Raw genomic sequence first — 22953 nt, forward strand, 5'->3', positions numbered from 1 at the left:
TCCCACTCTAAAAACTGAAAATCATGGTTACACCACTATGTGCGCACACATACACACATATCTTTAGTATATGGAGTAATATATACTCTCTTCATCTTCATCTCCTATTAACAGTCCCGATTTGCCATTTAGTCTACATGCGGTTAAGAATTTCAATTTACTTTTACTATAGTAACCGCATTCCACTAACTCATTTCACTCGCATTTTATTATAAAACACGTTTATAAAAATGAGTCTACATTCTACTCTATTTTTCTCACCCATTTTCCTTTATATTTTTCAAAATTCATACCAAATTCAACCGAGACTCCTAATCAGATGTTCAGAGAAAATACAGTAGAGCCCCTACCAAATGAAAATTCTGCGTCAGCAAAGAGGGATTGAAGAATTTGCAGAAGATGTAGCAACAGTAGAAATGATAAGATATGGAAAAGCCCTCAATCAACTTGGATGCTTGATGCAGTCACTGTATCCAGAATATTGTTTGTAGCATAACTATTTGACTTGAGCCTAATCCGTCTTGGCTCAGGATCAACACTGGTTTTTGCCCAAAAGGCAAAGATATGTGAATCCAATACACCTGGATAAAAGAATATGCCAATAAAACAGATGAAATTAATACTGCTACAAGCAATCAAGAAATGCACTTTAAGTCTCACATGCAGCAGCCAGAACTCACATCACATCTAGTAACAGTGTCAAGTGGGTATATTTTTAGCATCCAAGAAACGCATTCCGTCCAGCCCAACCTGAAGCAACACAAAATGCAAATATGAGTTGAAGGAATGAGCAGAAAAAATCATCTACGAATAGAAAAACAATACTACTATCTGCTTTGTACTGATATTTAGTGATGGTAAATGTTGAACTAGATTAAAGAGTGGTAGCAGCTGAAACCACTTTGAACTTATGCAGCAGGAAATGAACTAAAAATTTGAAATCACATTTCTTTCGGAATAGAATAACTATGAAAAAGTAATCATAATCCACGGGGACGAGGGGCTGGTTGTGATTGTAAAATTGATGATTCTGCGAGGTATCCTGGAGGAATATTGTGTAGGATTAGGAATATGATGGGGATTTGAAGAATAAGAGTAATCAGGAGGCGGGGAAAATTGGACTTCTAGGCCAGTTGGCTTTAGAAATAACGGAAATGTACCCGCTTTGTTATCTGTTCCATTTATGGGAAACACGCCAACCGCATAGGCGTTTTTATAAGTAAAACACGCCAACAACAGTGGCGTGTTTAACATAAAGACGACAACAAAGTTGGCGTCTTTTAATTTCATCGTATTTTAGTCGTATTTTTTATAAATACAGTTTCGAGTGTAACACGCCAATGGGATTGGCGTTTTTACTTATAAAATACGCCAACGAGGTCGGCGAGTTTAAGAGAAGACGCCAATACCAGTGGCGGCTTTCTACAGATCTGATATATCCCTTTTTCCTCCCCCAAATCGCGAAAAACTCAGCCACAACACACACACTATCGCGATTTTATCTGCTCCACGCGAATTCGCCCTCCATCCAACTATCGGTGCTATTTTCCCCCAAATTTGTATATTATTTTCGGTTAGTATGCTTATCTTTTACATTATTTGAGTAATTGTTGGATAGTTAGCTAGGGTTTGTAATTGGTTGTGAATTGAGTTGAAATATTGTGTTGAAATATTGTGTAGATTTATTATTTAGCATATTTGATTGTTTGGATGACATTATTGTTGCTTAATAGTTGAGATATTGGTGTTGAGTTAGGGTATAAATGTGGATTAACAACCTAAACCCTAGTGTTGTTCTTGCTTAAAATTCGGGCAACTTGTTATGATTTATATGAGTTTTAAAGTGTATTGCATTATTTGGGTTCAATGTTCACAAATTATTGAAATATTGTTTATGTCGATGTATATTGGTTAGTTTGTTTTGTTTAATATTGTGTAGGCGAATTGTTATTAATTTTGCGTAACTTTGTGTAGGCGAATTATGGCATCATCTTCTAGTGCTCGCAGAAGACTATTATGTGGTCGTGAGGACCCATCTGTACTATATTTTCAGAGACAACACGTCTCTAACAATATATGGGCTGGAGAACCCTCACAAGACCTACGCTGCAGAAGGTACGAAGGTATCATTTGGGATGTTCCCATACATCCTCGTGTCTTGGCGATTGTAGACATGATGGGGTTTGGCGGGATGTTGAGGTGTGGTAAACCGAAAGATATTGACCACCATCTCATCACCGCTTTGATTGAACGCTGGAGGCCAGAGACGCACACGTTTCACTTTTCAGTAGGTGAAGCGACTGTGACATTAGAAGACGTGGAGGTCATGTGGGGCCTCAACACTGACGGTGAAGCTCTGACGGGTTACATCCCCACTAAGGATGTAAACCATTGGAAGGAGGTTTGTCTGGATTTTCTTGGCTTTATTCCAGATCAAGTTGATTTGAAAGAAATGAACTGGAAGCAGACAGCCTTATCAGCTCAATTGAGGATTGAGTTGAGTGATGATAACGAAGAGTACATGTACGCGCAACGTGCTCGTGTGTATTTTCTGTTGTTACTTGGTGGTCTGTTGATCCCTAACGCATCTGGTAATAAAATTCCATTTTTCTACATTCAATTTTTCATGGATATAGAACGATGTAGTACCTATAGCTGGGGTGGTGCGACTCTTGCATGCTTGTACCACAATTTATGTGAAGCTGCACTTGGTAAGAGGACCGATGTTGGGGGTGCTCTTACATTGTTACAGTTGTGGGCTTGGAAGAGAATCCCAATTATTAGGCCGACAATGCTAAATCCCGTGCCTATAGACTACCTACCATGTGCAATCGCGTAAGTTGTTAACTAATTAATTTTTAAAGCATATTTTTTAATAATTGCCGTATTATTCGCTCATAATTTATTTTTTGTAGATGGACTGGTCCGGCCTCTTATGTAAAAGCACCCGGGCATTGCATTGAAACTTTCAGAGAGCAGTTCTCTAGAATGCATGCCGATCAAGTAATTTACGTAACCTAAATTGGTGTTTGTATGACGTTTTGGCTGAACTTGTTTTGACTAAATTTGTGTCTTATGTAGTTTATTTGGAGGCCATATGTCCACCGAAACCTGCCGGATGTTTGTGTTGCCGGTCGTCCTATATGGACGTCGAGCACAACCATTATTTGCTGGAATCTGGTCGAGCCATACGTGCCAGAGCGAGTGTTGTGACAATTTGGGATTGTCCAACCCTATATCCCGCTTGTCAACAGGTTCCACGGTGCTGATTTTTTGAAACAGGATCGACGTGGCAAAGCTGGACGAAATTGGGTTGACTGGCACGCCAATCATTTACAGGCTTGGGATAATAGGCACGACACGGTGTACGTGGATTTGGAGTACTCAATGGAGCCTATTGCACTTGATGAGTACATGGATTGGTTTCGCCGGATAACCGTGGTGTACATAACAAAACCTGACGTGCATGCTCAGGAGGGCTTCCAGCAAACGGCAGCCTCTCATAACTACGCGGTAAATTGAAACAACTATTCATTATTTTATTTCATATGATGAAATATATTTAACTTTAAAAATTGTAGGTGGAGACGCTGCACAGAATACGCCACTATCTTAGTGAGTAAGACATGTCAGGACATCCGGCTTTGTACACTATTTCGAGGATGGTTGAAGACGGCTTGCACATATCTGGGGAACCTGAGATGATGGACTGCCGTCCTTCCCAGCGGTCTGAGCTGGACATTGACATGCCCGTGAGGCAAAAAGGGAAGCGGCGTGGTAAGAAGAAAGCGGGTGAAGAGTCGTCATCCGCAAGGATGGTAGCGGATTCCGATGACGACTTTATGCCTCCACCTCCACCAAGCTCCGTCGTTTGAGGACGTCATTCAGTTAGCCACACTGGTGGAACCGGTGAAGATATCGGTCTAAGTGATGTCCCTCAATCTCCACCTCGTTCTTCTATGCGAGACGACTTCTTTGGCGCTGATTTACAGAACATGGTTGTGCAAGATACTCCTCCGTCTCGTCTCCCTACCTCCAGAATCGGGAAGGGAATCCGTGGTTTGTTTATGCGGAAAAGACGAGATGATTGAATATTTAACAAGTATTTAGTTGAATTGATCATTATAGCTTTATAACAATTTTTGTGTTCATTTCTCCAGTTGAACATTGTTATGGTTTATTAAAAACGACACTCTCCCTGACGTCTGAACTTTTTATATTAGGAATTTGATACATCCTCTTGATATTGGTGTTTTTTCATTGTTTTGGATAAATGAAATTAGTACTCCCTAATTCAAATGAAAAAAGAGAATAAAGAGATAGAGGAAAGGGCCTTTTGAATCGGACATTCTGTACAAACACGCCATCTACAGTGGCGTTTTTTATGAAAAACGCCAATCACACTGGCGTCTCTAAGATGGAGAAATTTTCGTTGAATGAAGTTGACATTCTGTAAAAACTCGCCGATCACATTGGCGTTTTTCATAACACGCCAATCACAGTGGCGTTTTTATGCAAACACGCCAACTACAGTGGCGTTTTTTCTAACACGCCAATCACATTGGCGTCTCTAAGATGGATAATTTTTTGCTAATTTTTTCGACGAAAGAACCAGACATTCTGTAAAAACTCGCCAGCCACATTGGCGTGTTTCTACAAAAACGCCAACTTCATTGGCGTTTTTGAATAAAAAACCGACAAAGTTTCAGAGAAAAAACGCTAGCCATAAATACAGAAGTCCAAATATTACACAATACATAAGTCCAAACAGAAGACCGAGGATTATAAACAGAACAATGTTCAATTCGACTAAATTGTTGTTAAACGTTCAATTGTCTCGCCTTTTCCGCGTAAAAAAGCTACGGATACCCTTCCCGATTCTGGCGGTTGAGAGTCTAGACGGATGAGTATCTTGCACAACGACATTCTCTAAATCAACCCTGAAAAATTCGTCTCGCACAGAAGCCCGAGGTGGAGAATGTTGGACATCACTAAGACCGATGTCTTCGCCTGTACAACCAGTGTGGCTGACAGAATGACGACCTCGAACTGCAGATCTTGGTGGAGGTGGAGGCATAAAATCGTCAGCGGCATCATCTACCAACTGAGTATCCATCCTTGAAAGAGCATTCGGGCAGTTGCGCCTGTCGTGACCTGGTTGACGGCAATGTTTACATCGGCGTTGGGCTCGTGGCTGGTCAGCTTCTCGGACATCCATCTGATTAGGAATCCTAGTAGTACGGTATCGACCGCAACTTTTAGGCATTAACTGAGCTCGTGAACATTGCAAAGTCCATTCAGGAACGACCCAATAATCTTGGTGTCTGGGTGGATTGAACACCGTAGAATATCGGTGTACCCAAACACTTGTGTGGTATACAGGATCAACAAGCGACAACATGTTGTCGTTTCTAAACCGCGCAACTGCCGCTGCATGTGAACATGGAAGTCTCCACATCTGTCACTTTTGACATTTGCAGTGCGACTCCAAGTACTTTACCTTCCACTTATTAGCGCCCTTTCCACCAATTCGACGCTTTGTTCGAACCACATAATGGCCTGCAATTGTGTTGGGTGCTCTCACATTATGTAATTGACCTTTTGCATCATTTTTGCACACCTTTTCATGCGCCCACGGGGTAAGTGGTGTGGCACACTGTGTTGATGCAATTGACCGGTCATTGAACCATTCTATTATCCTCCAGAATATCATATCAATGCAAGCTTTAATTGGGAGTTGTCTTGCGCCTCTCAACACATTGTTGTAAGATTCCACCATATTAGTGGTCACCTCACCCCATCTTTTGTGTTTGTCATACGCCAGATTCCATTTTTCTAACTCCACGGCATCAAGGTACTGCAAAGCCTCGGTGTTGACGTTTCGAAGTAAACGACGTCTGATCTTAAACTTGCGCTTCTTGGTAGCAATACCAATTTTCCAAACAAGTCTTTTGACCATGATACCCCTGTGATTCTGCAAAACATTCTTTCTAACATGTACCAAGCAAAATCTGTGATAACCCACATTGGGTTCTTCTTTCCATATGGGAGAATTCATTGCATCTATGATTCCCACATGCCTATCAGATATGACACATATTTTATGTTTTGCTACATGAAGTCTAATGCGTTCCATAAACCAATTCCAACTTTCTTTGGTTTCCTCATCAACAATGGCATATGCAACAGGCAAACATTTCTTATTAGCATCAAATCCAACGGCAATAAGAATTTTACCTCGACATCGTCCACGTAGATGAGTTCCATCAACCGTTAAAACTGGTTTGCATAGTTGAAAAGCCTCCACAGCTGGTCCAAAAGCCCAGAATACGTACTTGAATACCTTGTTCATACCATTGCTTAATATGTCATCGTGCAACCATTCCACAATTGTGCCAGGATTTTGTCTTTGCATTTCATTCAAATAAGCTGGTAACACTTTGAACGACCACTCCCATCCACCGTATACAAGCTCAATCGCTGTCCTCCGAGCATACCATGCTTTCTTGTAACTAACTTTGACATGAAATCTATTTTCAATATCCGCCACAATTGCTTTTACCTTGTAGCAAGGATCGTTTTCTATCTGATGTCGAACACTCAACGCTATCATACCCGACGAAAGATTAGCGTGCCCATTATAGTTACGATCCCCCATGTAAGTATGAGCAGTGCTAAACACTCTAATTTTCCAGTGTTCATCATGCTTTCTCAGTGTTGCTCGGCACTCCCACAAACATTTCGGTAATGAGGTATCCTTCGGATTTCCTTGTGGCCACTTACAAACTGCATGCCATCTCTTTCCTTTACTTTCAGCAACTGTATATTGTCGGATTTTTTCCAAATGCCAATGAGTCACAGCTGCCTTCAATTCCAACTTCGTTCTAAATTTAGTATGCAAACCGACATTGCTAGGATCTTTTTCACTCCAATAATGCACACTGGGATCATCACGTTCAAAGTTTTTGTGATCAAAACTATTATATGGACCTGGTAAGGTGCGAAAATAGTTGATTCCACGATGTGGGAACTGTGGAACTACTCTTCCTCCAACTGCCCTTCCACCAACTGATGTTTCTCCAACTGTTGTTTCTCCAAGTGGAATGGATGGTCTTGAAGCAACAAATTGTTCATCATCCGACGGATCATCATCTGAGTCTGTACTAACCGGGTCGGAATCTTCAGAATAATAAGATGATTGTGGATCAAGAAAGTCGGCTTTATCAGGACCTATTACGTCCTCAACCGCATTACAATTGTCACTTTCCCCTAAATGCACGCCTCCAGCTTCAAAATCTTGTGTTGCAGCAAAATATGGTTCTTGGGCTCTCGTAGACGTACCAACATCAAAATCTTGTCTTGCAGCAAAATATGGTTCTTGGTCTCTCGTAGACGTACCAACATCATAACTTATGACATGATGACTATGATGTTGAGTAATTGCCGAATACTCAATATATAATTCAATTAGACCTCCAATAACCATACTCTCACTAAACATTAGTTGCATGCATACTTCGTCTAGTAGAACACCTACAAACGTGACTCCGGCTCCAAAGCATATTGTACGTTTCCATATTATTTGAATGTTGTTTTCATATATGATTATCCCTATTCTTTCACAAATTTTTTCCACAAGCTCATCGTACGAAATTGTTTCATCCAACATAATGAATCCTTTAGCAAAAGGAGGATCATACGAAATAACTGCTCCGGGAATTATCTTTCCACCCCAATATAAATTGACACACCACGTCATACTATCTGCAATAATATAAAACACAAATAAATATGTATTATTTTTATATTCATCATTATGTAGAGTGAGCCAAATATGCTAAATAATAATTCTACACAATAATAATTCTACACAATAATAATTCTGCACAATATTTCAACTCAATTCACAACCAATTACAAACCCTAGCTAACTATCCAACAATTGCTCAGATAATGTAAAAGATAAGCATACTAACCGAAAATAATATACAAATTTGGGGGAAAATAGCACCGATAGATGGATGGAGGGCGAATTCGCGTGGAGCAGATAAAATCGCGATTGTGTGTGTGTTGTGGCTGAGTTTTTCGCGATTTGGGGGAGGAGAAGGGGATATATCAGATCTGTATAAAGCCGCCTATGACAGTGGCGTTTTCTTTGAAACACGCCGACCAGGTTGGCGTATTTTATCAAAACGACATTCTACCCGGCGTTTTTACTTGAATAAAAACGCCAACGAAAAAGGCGTTTTCTCTTATACACGCCAATGCGAATGGCGTTTTATACTCAATACTGTATTTATAAAAAATACGACTAAAATACGTTGCAATTAAAAGACGCCAACGTAGTTGGCGTTTTAAATTAAAACCCGCAATTGTTGTTGGCGTTTTTACTTATAGAAACGCCAATGCGGTTGGTGTTTTTCCCATAAATGGAACAGATAACAAAACGGGTACATTTCCGTTATTTCTATAGCCAACTGGCCTAGAAGTCCGATTTTCTCCAGGAGGCGCGGAGGCAGTGGAAACGGGATTGAAGGGAGGAAGATCGGTGGCGGTGGTGGGGTGATAGTATTGGTTGTAACAAGGAGAAGAGGTGGTGCCGGATTGGAGCTCCATCTTGTCGGAGTGATTTGCTGAAACCCTAACAAAATCGATTGTAGAAATTGGGGGAAATGTATGTCTTCATAAAACACCTTTATTCCCGGCCACACACAAAACTTAAAGTGTCCACAGTGGGAGAGCCGCGGCCCGTGGCTCGGGTGCGCGGCCCTCACTGCAGAGAGCCACGAACGGTGGCTGGGAGCCGAGAGGGAGCCGCGGCCACGGCCTTCACGCGGCTGAGCCGTGTATTCCACGGCCCACCACTGCAGCGGGCCGCATTTCGTGGCCCAGCCACCGAAAATTAATTTTTTTTTCTTTTTTTTATAAATACACACCATTTTTCCTCCATTTTTTCTACCCCAATTCAAACACCACTCTTTCCAATCTTTCCAATCTATTTTAATTCAACTTCAGAAATATGGATTCCGACGATGAAGGTACCAAGAAGCGGTAGATCTGGAGTTCCAAAACCTTGTTGCAGTTATTTACAATCCAAATTATTTTATTTTAATTAAAATTATAAATATCATAAATTATAATCTAATAAAATTTATTGTAGTTAAATTAAAAAATATCATTAAAAAAAGTAAACAAATTAATTTTTATTTTGAAGAGGCCACATTTCGTGGCCCTTGTTGTTTTTGGGTTTTAAACATTGTGGAGGGCCATGGAGAGCCACATTTGATGGCCGGGCCAACTTTGGTGGCCCTCAAGGACCACCATTGTGGACACTCTTAAATTGCATCTAACATTACTATACTTTCTGTTTATTTTTTCAAAAAAAATATAGTTCCCGCATTAATTCACACAGTGTGATTTGACACAGATTATAAAACTATAGTGAAAAAAAGTTAAAATGGTACTACTAAAAGTTAAGGTTGTAATAATAAAAAGAAATTGGTGTTAATTAATGAGGAAAAAAGTGTTGGTTTCTGGATTACAAGAGATAAGAGCCGAGCGTAATACAACCCAAAAGAAGGAATACAAAAGAGGAAACTGAACTAGAATGAGATTACAAATGTAAAAACGAAACAGTAACCGTGAAAAATGTTTGAGCCGAGTCGAGGAGGCCTCTTCCCGCAAGACGAGATACGCCACGGTAGTGCTCTTCGGTTTGGCGTGTCGTCCCCAAAGGTAAAACGGCTACGTCTCTATTGATGCAGCACCGCAATCAGTAGAGCTCCGGCGAACTGGATGGAGGAGAGGGCAGAGCTTCGACAGAAAGACAATGCAGAGAGGGAGAGAGCTTATGATGCAGAGAATGCTTGGAATTGTGTGTTCTAATGCAGTGGTATGGCTAGCCTATTTATAGGCCAAGCCACCATGCAGGGTCAACCGAGCCATGAAGGCTCATCATGGCAGATTCGTAACCGACGTCGGTTACGAGCGTGTGGCAGGCATGTGCCTTTCGCATGTGGATTTCTCACGTGGCAGTCGTGACTGTGCCTCGCTTGATGACGTGTCAAGACACTTGGATTGCTGACTCGGCGGTGGTCCAAAAAGAATAGTTTGGGCCAAGCCCCAAGCCCAAAGACCACCCAAAGACCAATTGCCAAGTCCAAGATCGAGATCGGGATCGGGATCGGGATCGGGCCCGGGATCGGGCTATGGAAATAGCCAAATGCATATGCATGCAGACATAAGCTCAACCCTCGAGAGGTATATAAGCATAAGGATAGGTAGTTGTTGACTTTGAACCCTCCATAGTCGACACCATCGGATACACAGGCGGCTTAGTAGCGCGATGCTTTGAACTAATCCCCCACGGCGTGCACCGAGACAATGGTGTTAACGCTTAAACACCTCAACCTCATCCGTTCTCACGTTTTGTGTCCATTGCGGTCTTGGACACCACTTTGGATTCATAAGTACGTTTTATGAAGCGACCACACTTCGCACTTACATAGGTGATTCTTAGTCAAGTACCTTGCCATACTTGGTCTCTTTGAGAACTCCATCTCTTTGAGATCTTTAAGAACCATTAAAAGTCATAGACTTAGCCTTTACCACTAGGCAAGCTCTCCAACACTCTATTGCTCTCTAGGGAATACATATAGTTGAGTGTTTCTCATGAACTCTCATAGCTTAGTTGTCCCTTTGAACCAAGTTCTTGGGATCTCCAGTCATCATGGTTGGGTTACCACTGTGATAGTTCTTTAGTTTGTGGATTTCAAACCCATTCCCTCTAGCAACTTATTCATTTGATCACGGTTTAACCCTTTGGTTAGCGGATCCGCTAGCTTATCTATTGACTTCACATAGTCAATTGTAATCACCCCTGTTGTGATCAAATGTCTCACGGTGTTATGTCGTCGACGTATATGTCGAGACTTACCGTTATAGAAGCCATTGTTTGCCCTTCCAATAGCTGCTTGGCTATCGCAGTGGATCAGCACTGGTGGCACTGGCTTAGACCAACATGGAATGTCTTCAAGGAAGTTCTTAAGCCACTCGGCTTCCTCACCAGCCTTATCCAAGGCAATGAACTCCGATTCCATTGTTGATCGGGCTATACAGGTCTGTTTTGTGGATTTCCACGATACAGCACCACCCCCAATAGTAAAGACATATCCACTTGTTGAAAGTGAGTCTCTATTATCGGATATCCAATTGGCATCACAGTACCCTTCAAGTACCGGGGGGTATCTCGAGAAGTGTAGCCCAAGATTTTGAGTGTGTTTTAAAGATCTCAAAACCCTCACAAGAGCTCTCCAATGCTCTTTGCTTGGATTGCTCGTGTAACGACTTAACTTGTTCACGGCACAAGCGATGTCAGGTCGAGTGCAATTAGTCAAGTACATAATGCACCCGATGACCCGTGCATACTCTTCTTGAGCAACGGGCTCGCCTTTGTTCTTGCTCAAGTGAACGTCGAGTTCAATTGGAGTCTTAACCGGCGCGCCATCATAGGCTTTGAATTTATTCAATATCTTCTCAACATAATGTGATTGTGTTAAGATGATTCCATCATTCGTTCTTAGAATCTTCATTCCAAGAATTACATCGGCTAGACCCATGTCTTTCATGTCAAAGTTTCTCTTTAACATGGCCTTTGTATCGTTAATTACTTGAGTGTTGCTACCCAAGATTAACATATCATCAACGTAGAGACACACTATAACATGACCGTTATTAGTGCTCTTGATGTAGACACATTTGTCGCACTCGTTGATTTTAAACCCATTTGATAACATCACATTATCAAACTTCAAGTGCCATTGCAATGACGCTTGTTTCAATCCATATAGGGACTTTACGAGCTTGCATACCTTTTTCTCTTGTCCAGGTACTACAAACCCTTCGGGTTGTTCCATATAGATTTCATCTTCTAGTTCACCATTTAGAAACGCGGTCTTTACATCCATTTGATGAATCTCAAGATTGTGCAATGCAGCAATAGCGAGAAGCACTCGTATAGATGTAATCCTTGTTACAGGAGAATAGGTATCGAAGAAGTCATGTCCTTCATTTTGTTTAAAACCCTTTACTACTAATCGGGCTTTATACTTATCAACTGTTCCATCGGCCTTAAACTTTATACTTATCAACTGTTCCATCGGCCTTAAACTGTTGCATCCTAAAGGTTTAGCACCTTCGGGCAAATCAACCAACACCCATGTGTGGTTTAGCAAAATTGAATCAATTTCGCTTTGAACAGCTTCTCTCCAATGCAGCCCGTCTGGGCCAGCAAAGGCTACTTTTATCGATGTTGGTTCTTCATCCAACATGAAAGCAATGTAGTCAGGACCAAAAGTTTTTGGTGTTCTGACTCTATTACCACGTCTTAGTACTGTATCTTTTGGATCGGGCCTTGCACGCTTGCGCGATTCAGGTTCCGCATCTGCTGATTTAGAACTAGTGGCTTCTTCTTCCACTTGTTTAGAACTAGTGGATTCTTCAATTCTTGTCTCAGAATTGGTTGAGACTTTTTCCTTGTCTTTGCAAGGAAATGTATTTTCGAGAAATACAGCATTCCTCGACTCAATTGTTGTTCCTACTGTGATAGTCGATATTTCAGACTTGTGAACAACAAATCGATATGCACTACTGTTAAGTGCATATCCAATGAAGATGCAATCAACCGTCTTAGGTCCGATTGTAACTTCTTTGGGCGGAGGAACCATCACCTTTGCCAAACACCCCCACACTTTGAGGTATTTGTAGGATGACTTCCTTCCCTTCCACAACTCATAAGGAGTGACATCTTTTCCTTTGAGAGGGATCTTATTCAAGATATAGTTGGCTGTCAAAACAGCTTCCCCCCACATGTTATGTGGTAATCCCGAAGTTAGAAGCAGTGCATTCATCATCTCTTTCAGAGTTCGATTTTTGCGTTCTGCAACACCATTAGATTGTGGTGAATATTGAGCAGTTGTTTGATGAATTATACCACTTGCGTTGCATAACTCCTCAAACGGGGCTACATATTCGCCTCCTCTATCGCTTCGAATCATTTTGATTTTACAACCAAGTTGATTCTCAACTTCGTTCTTATAATTTTTGAACGCTTCTATTGCTTCATCTTTACTTCTTAAAAGATAAATGTAGCAATACCTTGTGCAATCATCTATGAAAGTGATAAAGTACTTTTTACCACCTCTTGTTTGCACCATCTTTAAATCACATACATCCGTGTGAATTAATTCAAGGGGTTTTGTGCTTCGTTCAACCGAGTGAAACGGCAACTTAGTCATTTTTGCTTCAAGACAAATTTCACATTTATCTTGGGTATCCAATTCATTAGCCTTTAGTAAATCTAAATTCACTAATCTTTTAATAGCTTTTGAATTCACATGTCCCAATCTACAATGCCACAAATTTGAAGACTCAATCAAATAAGAGGAAGTAGATGCTTTATTCTTATTAGCCAATGGCTTTGTAACACTGCGAGTTGCTACATTAAGCTTGAAAAGCCCATCGGTTACATAACCTTTTCCGAGGGATTTTCCAAACTTATACAAGACAAACCTATCAGACTCAAATACAAGTTTAAACCCCTTATTAACTAGTATTGATCCTGACACTAAGTTCTTGCGGATGTCCGGGACATGCAGCACATCCTTCAAAGTGATTGTGACGCCAGACGTCATCATGAGAATCACGTTACCAACGCCGAGGATTTCAGACGATGCTTGATTCCCCATGTTGATTTTCCTTCCTTCAACAGCCGTGTAGGAGGCAAACTTGCTCATGTCGGAGCAAACATGAGCAGTAGCGCCGGTGTCGATGTACCAGCCTCCCTTGTTATCAACAAGGTTAACCTCTTCAGTGACCACTGCAATGAGGTCGTTCTCATCCCAGTCCTTGAACTCCTTCTCAACGACGTGGGCTGCCGGCTTCTTCTTCTTGCTGCGGCAGTCTTTAGCAAAGTGGCCTGGTTTGCCACACTTGTAGCAGTCGCCTTCAAACTTCTTTGAAGGTTGCTTTCCCTTCCCTTTGTCATTTGGACGGTTTGGGCGAGAGCGTTTGTTGGAGGGTCCGCCCCGCTCCAACAGATTGGCCTTGGCTTCATTTGGGGCGAATCCCTTAGCCTTTTGATCACTTTTGCGCACGTCGGCCTCGATGCGCAACTTCACGATCAAGTCTTCAAGGGTCATCTGCTTTCGCTTGTGCTTGAGATAACTCTTGAAGTCCTTCCAACTTGGAGGGAGCTTGTCAATGATCGTGCACCTTAGGAATTTATCGGGCAAGGTCATCCCTTCAGCCACTAATGAGTGGATGATCATTTGGAGCTCTTGGACTTGCTCCATGACGGGTCGAGAGTCGACCATTTTGTAGTCCATAAACTTGGATGCTACAACTTGTTCCGTCCCTGCAGCATTATCTATGCTATACTTCTTTTCTAGGTTTTCCCACATTTGTTTAGATGTGGTTACATTGGAGTATACATTATAGAGGCTATCATCTAATGCACTCAAAATAAAATTTTTACATAGATAATCCCCTTTTCTCCAAGCTTCATAGTCCGCCATGACTTCGAGCCTAGTCTCTTGGTCGCTTGGCGAGGGCGGCTCGTTCTCCGTGAGGAAGTTGGCGACGCCCAATGTTGTCAAGTAGAACAACATCTTTTGATACCACCGCTTGAAGTCAGATCCTCCAAACTTTGGTGGCTTCTCGGCAGGTGGCATCATTCTTGGTGCCAAAGGTGCCGCAGTTGGTCCTTGGAAGGAACCAATTCCGTTGCCCCCGAAGGAGCCAACAACGTGGTTGGGCATAGAGCCCCCACCATTCACGTTAGGCATAGAGCCCGCCATGAACGTACTATCCCCGAAAGGACTAGCACTCGCATGAGACCCGAAGGCCCCAGCATTCGTGTGAGGCCCGAAGACCCCAACACCCGTGTGAGACCCGAAGGCCCCAGCACTCGATCCATTAAAGGACCCACTCAAAGTGGAACCAACCGACCCACTCGAAGTGGATCCACCAGTGAGCCCAAGGGGGTTAACGAACTCCCAAGGGGTTGTTGAGGAAGAAGGATAGCGCCCGAGAGTGGGCATCATCGTCGGAATCGACGACGTGTTGACAGGTCCAGTGGTCGCCATGGTTGAAGGAATGGCGGCGGTGGTGGCGGCAGCGGTGGTGTTGGATTCCGTCGACATCTCCAGCAAAGGTTTTAATTGTTTCGAAAGTTTTAGTTCAGTTTAGGAGGTCCAAATCCCTTCAAAGGCAAGTTATCTCGTCTTGCGATTGTTGGTTTCTGGATTACAAGAGATAAGAGCTGGGCGTAATACAACCCAAAAGAAGGAATACAAAAGAGGAAACTGAACTAGAATGAGATTACAAATGTAAAAACGAAACAGTAACCGTGAAAAATGTTTGAGCCGAGTCGAGGAGGCCTCTTCCCGCAAGACGAGATACGCCCCGGTAGTGCTCTTCGGTTTGGCGTGTCGTCCCCAAAGGTAAAACGGCTACGTCTCTATTGATGCAGCACCGCAATCAGTAGAGCTCCGGCGAACTGGATGGAGGAGAGGGCAGAGCTTCGACAGAAAGACAATGCAGAGAGGGAGAGAGCTTATGATGCAGAGAATGCTTGGAATTGTGTGTTCTAATGCAGTGGTATGGCTAGCCTATTTATAGGCCAAGCCACCATGCAGGGTCAACCGAGCCATGAAGGCTCATCATGGCAGATTCGTAACCGACGTCGGTTACGAGCGTGTGGCAGGCATGTGCCTTTCGCATGTGGATTTCTCACGTGGCAGCCGTGACTGTGCCTCGCTTGACGACGTGTCAAGACACTTGGATTGCTGACTCGGCGGTGGTCCAAAAAGAATAGTTTGGGCCAAGCCCCAAGCCCAAAGACCACCCAAAGACCAATTGCCAAGATCGAGATCGGGATCGGGCCCGCGGCCCGTGCCCACGCCCACGGGCGGGGCGGGCGGCGGCGGCGGCGCGCGCGTGTGCGCGCGTGTGGGCTTTTTCACCCATCTTGATCCACTATAATTATTAAGTAACATAAAGTCACTTAATTTAAACACATTAAAGATGTATTAATCTTCCAATGTGGGATAATTAACACTAGTTAATTATTCCCTAAGCACATGCTCCAAGCTTTAATTAAAAGCTAATTATGCCCAACTTTAATCCACTATTTCTCACTCACCGGAAATCGGATTTGAGAAAGTGAATATACTACATTTATCTACGTAAAATGTAGATCGACGCTATATCATTTAATTTCACAAAATTAAATGTCTCGTCACATTTATTCTTTGGTCAAAACCATTGACCGGGCATATTTAATCCATGATTTTTACAAAAAGGGATTATTTTCTTTTTTAAATGGACCCACTATATATTGCAATTCATATTTGTATTTAGGAAGTAAATTTATATTCCACTATCTCATTTTATTAATAATTAAAATAGATATATAGATGTAGAAATCACATCCCAATAACTTCATTCACAAAATCAAGTACTACAAATGTAAAATGCACACCAATCAAATATGGAAGAAGACCGAATGGTGTATAAAATATAATTATATTCAACCATGCATTGGATATTTGGACGAGCCATATCTTTGAAGAATGGCCAGAAGACTATTGGTCATCGTCGACCCATGATCTTTGGGATCGAACTTTAGGGCATCATTAACCCCGTCCCCATTTCCGGCCCTAAGTCCCCTCCACGTCATCATTCCTCTACAGTTGCGGCCCAGGCCCCAACTGCTGTAACCCTGCAGGTTGCGGCCCGGGCCGCAACTAATAAATGACACTATTCACAACTCCAACCTATTTAACTCGTAAAATAAAAAACGCTGGAAATTTATAACACGGAAAATTTAATTTCATCGAATACTGCAAAATTACAACATAGAAATTTTAAAACTGAAAATAAAATACATAAAAACATAACGTCAATTCTGGAAAACATTGGTGCGAGTCCAAATTTCTTCGATTAGATCGGCTTGGAGGCAAGTGTGTTGTTCCTCTTGGCGCATCGCAGCTGAACAGGCCATGACATTGCGGATGTCGTGAGGAAGGCCCTGCACGGGCGGCTCGGTGACAACGTAGTTGCTCCCGGTGCTGGCGAGCGGATCGTCGCTCCACAAAGTGACGTTATCTTGCTCGTCCTCAACGATCATGTTATGCATTATGATACATGCATACATTGTGTCGGCGATGTTTGACCGCTGCCAACCACGGGCCGCTCCCTTCACGATAGCCCACCGCGCTTGGAGGACTCCGAATGCACGCTCGACATCTTTCCGAGCCGCCTCTTGCCTTTGGGCAAACATTGCCCTCCGATCGGTTGTCGGAGCTGTGATAGTCTTCACGAACACGGGCCATCGAGGGTATATCCCGTCTGCCAGATAGTACCCCATACTATACCGACGGTGGTTGGCCGTGAACTCTACGTTCGGTGCTCGCCCAGCACACAAGTCGTTGAACAATGGAGACTCGTTCAACACATTGAGGTCGTTGTTGGACCCCGCGACACCAAAGTAGGCATGCCAGATCCACAATTTGCAATCGGCAACGACCTCTAACACAATCGTGGGATGTGTGCCCTTGTGCCCGCTAGTGTATTGTCCTCTCCAAGCCGTTGGACAATTCTTCCACTGCCAGTGCATACAGTCGATGCTTCCAAGCATCCCCGGGAAGCCGTGGGCCCGCTCGTGCATGTCGACCAACTTCCTAACGTCGTCGGTCGTTGGCTTTCGCAAGTACGTATCCTTGAATGCTTCGACGACTGCCCGACAGAATCTAGTGAGGGACTCCCGGCCAGTAGGCTCGCTTACATGGAGATACTCATCGAACATATCTGATGTAGTTCCGTAAGCGAGTTGACGAATGGCAGACGTGCATTTCTGCAACGTCGATATACTTTCCCGGCCCACAGCATCGGTAGTTTGGCAGAAATACGGGTCACGAGCTACAACTGCGTTGACAATGCGTAGGAACAACGGCCTCCGCATCCGGAACCGGCGACGGAACATCTGATCACTCCATCGCGGATCTCTAGAGAAATAATCCGTGAAAAGCCGCAAGGCAGCTTGTTCACGGTCTCGGTGAATATACATCCGGGTACGTGGTACCCGGGTTTGTTGTTCGTTCCAAGCTTGAATAACAGCTTGGTAGCGTTCAACTTCGTTGTTGATTTCTTCTTGGATTGCCGGTAGCGCCTCTGCTAACGACCGGGACATTTGATCTTCGAATATTCTTTGACGTGGAGGCATTTTTTCGAATTCTAGGAAGAGATTTGAAGTTGAATATGAAGTTGAATGTGTATGAAAATGGAGTAGTATTTATAGAAAAAATTTTCGAATTTAAAAAAAAAAAAAATTGGTTGCGGCCCGGCCCGAGGAGCGTGTAACGCTGGGCCGGGACTCTACAGTTGCGGCCCGTCACCGTGCAACGCCGTCCCAGGCCGGGACGCGGGACGCGCGACAGGCCGGGAACGCGGCCCCAGGACGGGCCTGGGCCGTGACTCTCCTCCGTGCAACGCTCGGGACGGGCCGGGACTCGCGAGATGCGGCCCGGCCCCTTGCGTTACAGATGCTCTTACTTATCTACTACTAATTGTGTAGAGCTATTGCGAGATGAGCTTTCGATCTCGACGTAGCATGGAGGAAAGTTTATCCTTCCGATGCCATCATTAAAAATAATAAAAACATCTTACATTAGTCGGGTTAGGACATGTAAAATGCGATACCAATTTTAAAATGCAATATACTACCTCCGTTCCATAGTAGTGAAGTTATTTTACCATTTTTTGTACATTCCATAGTAGTGGAGTTATTTCCATTTTAGTAATATTAATACATTTCTTTTCACTTACTTTACTATCAATTATATCATATTTTATTCTTTTTTTACTTAACTCATTTATCACAAATTTTCTTAAACAGTATAGAGTGAAGGAAGCATAAGCAGCAAAATCATCTTTTTCCTTTTTGAAAGTTGTCATAAGTCGTTACTAAAATTAATCACTGAGAGGGTTAGAAATGGCGGGAGTGATTTCCTTCTCCGAAACGAATTTATGAGCTCTGCTACTTTCACCATCTGCGATTCTCTCCAACCAATTTCTTCCCCAAAAATGTGTTACCACTTTATTTCTCTGCGCTTCATCTTCATACTGTGGATGCTTTCGCTATCCACTGCTCGAATTTTAACCATGGAAATGCATCATCGCTTCTCCGATCAGGTCAAGCAGTGGTCTCGCCGGAGCGGCACCGCTTTTCCAGTGGAAAATTGGCCGCAACAGGGCACCATCGAGTACTACGCGCTTCTGGTGAGCCATGACACTGCGATTCGTCGCCGATTGCTGTCGAGTTCCGGCGATGAACTCACATTCTCAGACGGGAATGCCACTTTTCGAATCAGCTCCTTAGGATTGTAAGCAAACTGTTAAAATCAAAGCTTCATTCAGTAATTTTAAATTCCCGTTCTGTGATATTTCGAAGCATTGGAATTGGAAACCTAAATTTCACATGCGTGTATAGTTCAATTTTAGGATTCGTGATATTTTTGTTAAAATCTCAATTCACTAGCTTGATTATGTGGATATGGACTTAGGAAAACACTTTATGTAGAACTAGTTTTCAATTTGCTTTGGTTTTTACTGTGCGATTGGTTAATTGATTTGTATGTGGAGATTGATGTAGTTTGCACTACACGACGGTGACGGTGGGAACTCCCGGGATGAAGTTTCTGGTGGCGCTTGATACAGGGAGTGATTTGTTCTGGGTTCCATGTCACTGTACAGAATGTGCATCAGTTGATGATTCGCCTTATAGCTCTGTATGTTTCCTTAAGCGTTTGATTTTCTGTAAAGTTAAACATTTTCCATCTGAATCTGTAACCCTCACTTCAGATGGATGCGAGTGACCAACCAATTTATGGATTCTGTTTTTTGATTTAGACCTGCTGGCTTTTCCTTTCGTTTTGTCCATTTCCATCAGCTTGACTAATGTTTGAAACATCGTGGTGCGAATAGCCTGGAGATTACATTTTCTTTTCACTTGATTTTTTCTGGATGCAATCTATTCAATATTATGACGCATTCTGTGTATTCTGTAACCCTCACTTCAGATGGATGCGAGTGACCAACCAATTTATGGATTCTGTTTTTTGATTTAGACCTGCTGGCTTTTCCTTTCGTTTTGTCCATTTCCATCAGCTTGACTAATGTTTGAAACATCGTGGTGCGAATAGCCTGGAGATTACATTTTCTTTTCACTTGATTTTTTCTGGATGCAATCTATTCAATATTATGACGCATTCTGTGTATTCCTACCACAAAACTCTTCTTAGACAGTGTCTTTGTGTCAACCTACTTTTTCCCCAGATCATATTGTGTTTGTTGATCTCAGTTAGTCCTGTTTGTGATTGTAGTAACAATATTAACTAGTTTCCATCACCATGGCAGGACTTTGAGCTTAGCATATATGATCCACTCGGATCATCTACAAGCAAAAATGTGACTTGCAACAGTGATCTATGCAGTTTTCACAATAGTTGCAATGGAACTTCAATCCACTGCCCTTACCATGTGTCATATGTCTCATCTGAAACATCAACTTCAGGAATTCTATTGGAGGATATCCTGCATTTACAGTCCTTCGACGAATATCAGGAGTTTATCGAGGCATATGTAACATTTGGGTTAGTAATAGAAGCTCTGCGTATTGCTCATGCACTTATTTGAAAATTCCCTTGTTTACTTTATCACCTATTTTTTCAATATCAAGAAACAGTACAATTTTTACCTCTTGCTGCATCTGTATGATTATGAGAAATGATGTCATTATTTTGTTACTTGGAATGGACAGCTGTGGACAGGTGCAAACCGGTTCTTTCTTAGATATTGCAGCTCCAAATGGTCTGTTTGGGCTTGGTCTTGACAAAGTATCAGTTCCTAGTACCTTGTTCAGGAAGGGTTATATAGCAAACTCTTTCTCTATGTGTTTTGGGCGAGATGGGACAGGTAGGATCAACTTTGGAGATAAAGGTAGCCTTGACCAGGAAGAGGCACCATTCAATATGAACTTGTTCCAGTGAGTGTGTGCTTTTTTCTATATTGTATTGTGTTGACCAGCTTGTTTCTTGGTAGTGTAATACATTCTCTTTTCTAATGGAATAATGCTGCAGCCCAACCTATAATGTTGATGTGACTCAAGTTCGTGTAGGGACTACTGTCCTTAACTCAGAGTTCTCGGCACTTTTTGACTCTGGCACCTCATTCACCTATCTTGCTGACCCTTACTATACAATGCTCTCTGACAGTGTAAGCTGCCAAATACAGATGGCATAACCTTTCTGACCGTGCACATTCTTATGTCTTCTAATCCTCTGCAGTTTCATTTGCAAGTACGGGATCTACCACGTCCACCTGATGAGAGACTCCCTTTTGAGTATTGTTATACTATGAGGTCAGAACCAAAATTCTGTCTGCTTCACATATTCCCTTCCAGAAATGATCTTGACATTTTCTCCATTCTTTTGATGAGACAGCCCCAATGCATCTACCAGTTTGATTCCTGCTATTAGCCTGACTATGGATGGAGGAGGCCTGCTGGTTGTCCATGATCCTATAATAGTTATTTCCACTCTGGTAGTTTAAGTTAATCTAGTTTCTTTCACTCGTATTGTCGGACACCCATTTTCCTCTGTTACTCGCATTATATCATGATCGTATTTTGCAGCACGAATTTGCTTATTGTCTGGCTATTGTCAAGAGTCAGGAGCTGAATATAATTGGACGTAAGTTTTCTGATCATCATCACAATCCTTATTTTTTCCTTTGCTTCCTTATCTGAGAATATGATCCTCCTCTTTTCTACAATGATGAATTCTTTGGGCAGAAAATTTCATGACTGGCTACCGCTTTGTGTTTGACCGGGAAAGACTTGTCCTTGGTTGGAAAAAGTTCGACTGTAAGTGTTGCTTGAAGGAATTAACTAAATATAGTAACTGCCTAGTGCGGAGCTTACCATACAATCGAATTCTGGTCAAATGCAGGTTATGACGAGGAGGATTCAGATGCTTCCGAACTGAGATCTGTGAACTATGCAAGTGTGCCAACAGCTGGTGCCAGTACACCTAATAACATTACTCAATTCGACGAACTAAAAAGGAATTCAGCTCATTTAGTTGTGCTATCACTGTACAGATACAATATAATTGGCTCTGTCCATTCTCTTCTAACATTCCTGATCTTTTTCTTCTGATGATCAGTGTATAGTCCTTGGTATATGATTTGTACAAGTTGTGTAACCATTGTCCTGTTCATAAACTCTAGTCTTGATTGTAAGAGACGTGGATTTATTCTTCAGGAAAAGAAAAAGAAAAATATAGATGTATTGTAAATTGCTGATTCTTGCTTGTCACAATTGCTGCGATGTTCTTGCATTACAGAAAGCTCCTTTGATGTGTACTAAGTGTTCAGCAGCAGCTGCCGAGCTCGAACTGTGATCTGAAGGCGAGCCAGTGCATGCATGCAATCCAGAGCTATCCGAGCCTGTCTTCTCGCTAAAACCCCTCGTACAAGAGCCTGCAGCTTCACCAAGCTCCGCAGGGCCTTATAAGCTCTTCTTGCCTACGCATACAGAGACAGGTATATTTACATCAAATTGTGTTTATGATTCACTGAAAGAGAAGATATTATGCAAGGGAAGAATAATGAATAAAGCATGTATATATATGTATACAAGATGACTCCTAAAGCATGATTGTATTGCAATGGCTGCCATGTCTTCCTTGGACAGAAAATCTGAACCGGCATTCTCTTCTTGTGGGCTGCTATTGAGTTCTTGGCTGAAGTTGCCGTTGCTTGTGTGAAGGAGGCCATCGTTGGGATGGCGACGCGATGGCGATGATCGGAAAAGTTTCCTCGGAATGGCTCTCC

General features: G+C 42.5%; 2 protein-coding genes across 2 annotated transcripts; both read left to right on the top strand.

Annotated features, from left to right (window-relative positions):
- The first annotated feature begins 1981 nt into the window (after positions 1–1981).
- LOC121770400 (protein MAIN-LIKE 2-like) lies at positions 1982–2646 on the top strand. The gene is made up of 2 exons (XM_042167133.1): positions 1982–2523; positions 2637–2646. The coding sequence occupies exons 1-2, from the start codon at positions 1982–1984 to the stop codon at positions 2644–2646; spliced, it is 552 nt and encodes a 183-aa protein (XP_042023067.1).
- A 16376-nt stretch (positions 2647–19022) lies between these two features.
- On the top strand, positions 19023–22415 carry LOC121770044 (aspartyl protease family protein 1). The gene is made up of 10 exons (XM_042166844.1): positions 19023–19442; positions 19712–19847; positions 20476–20711; positions 20879–21103; positions 21198–21333; positions 21405–21478; positions 21561–21660; positions 21752–21809; positions 21911–21982; positions 22068–22415. Exons 1-10 carry the CDS (start codon positions 19087–19089, stop codon positions 22274–22276), a joined length of 1602 nt encoding a protein of 533 aa, XP_042022778.1. The 5' UTR covers positions 19023–19086; the 3' UTR covers positions 22277–22415.
- Positions 22416–22953: the final 538 nt, after the last annotated feature.

This window comes from Salvia splendens, chromosome 16, assembly GCF_004379255.2.
Source record: "Salvia splendens isolate huo1 chromosome 16, SspV2, whole genome shotgun sequence".
In the NCBI taxonomy this organism is placed as follows: Eukaryota; Viridiplantae; Streptophyta; class Magnoliopsida; order Lamiales; family Lamiaceae; genus Salvia; species Salvia splendens.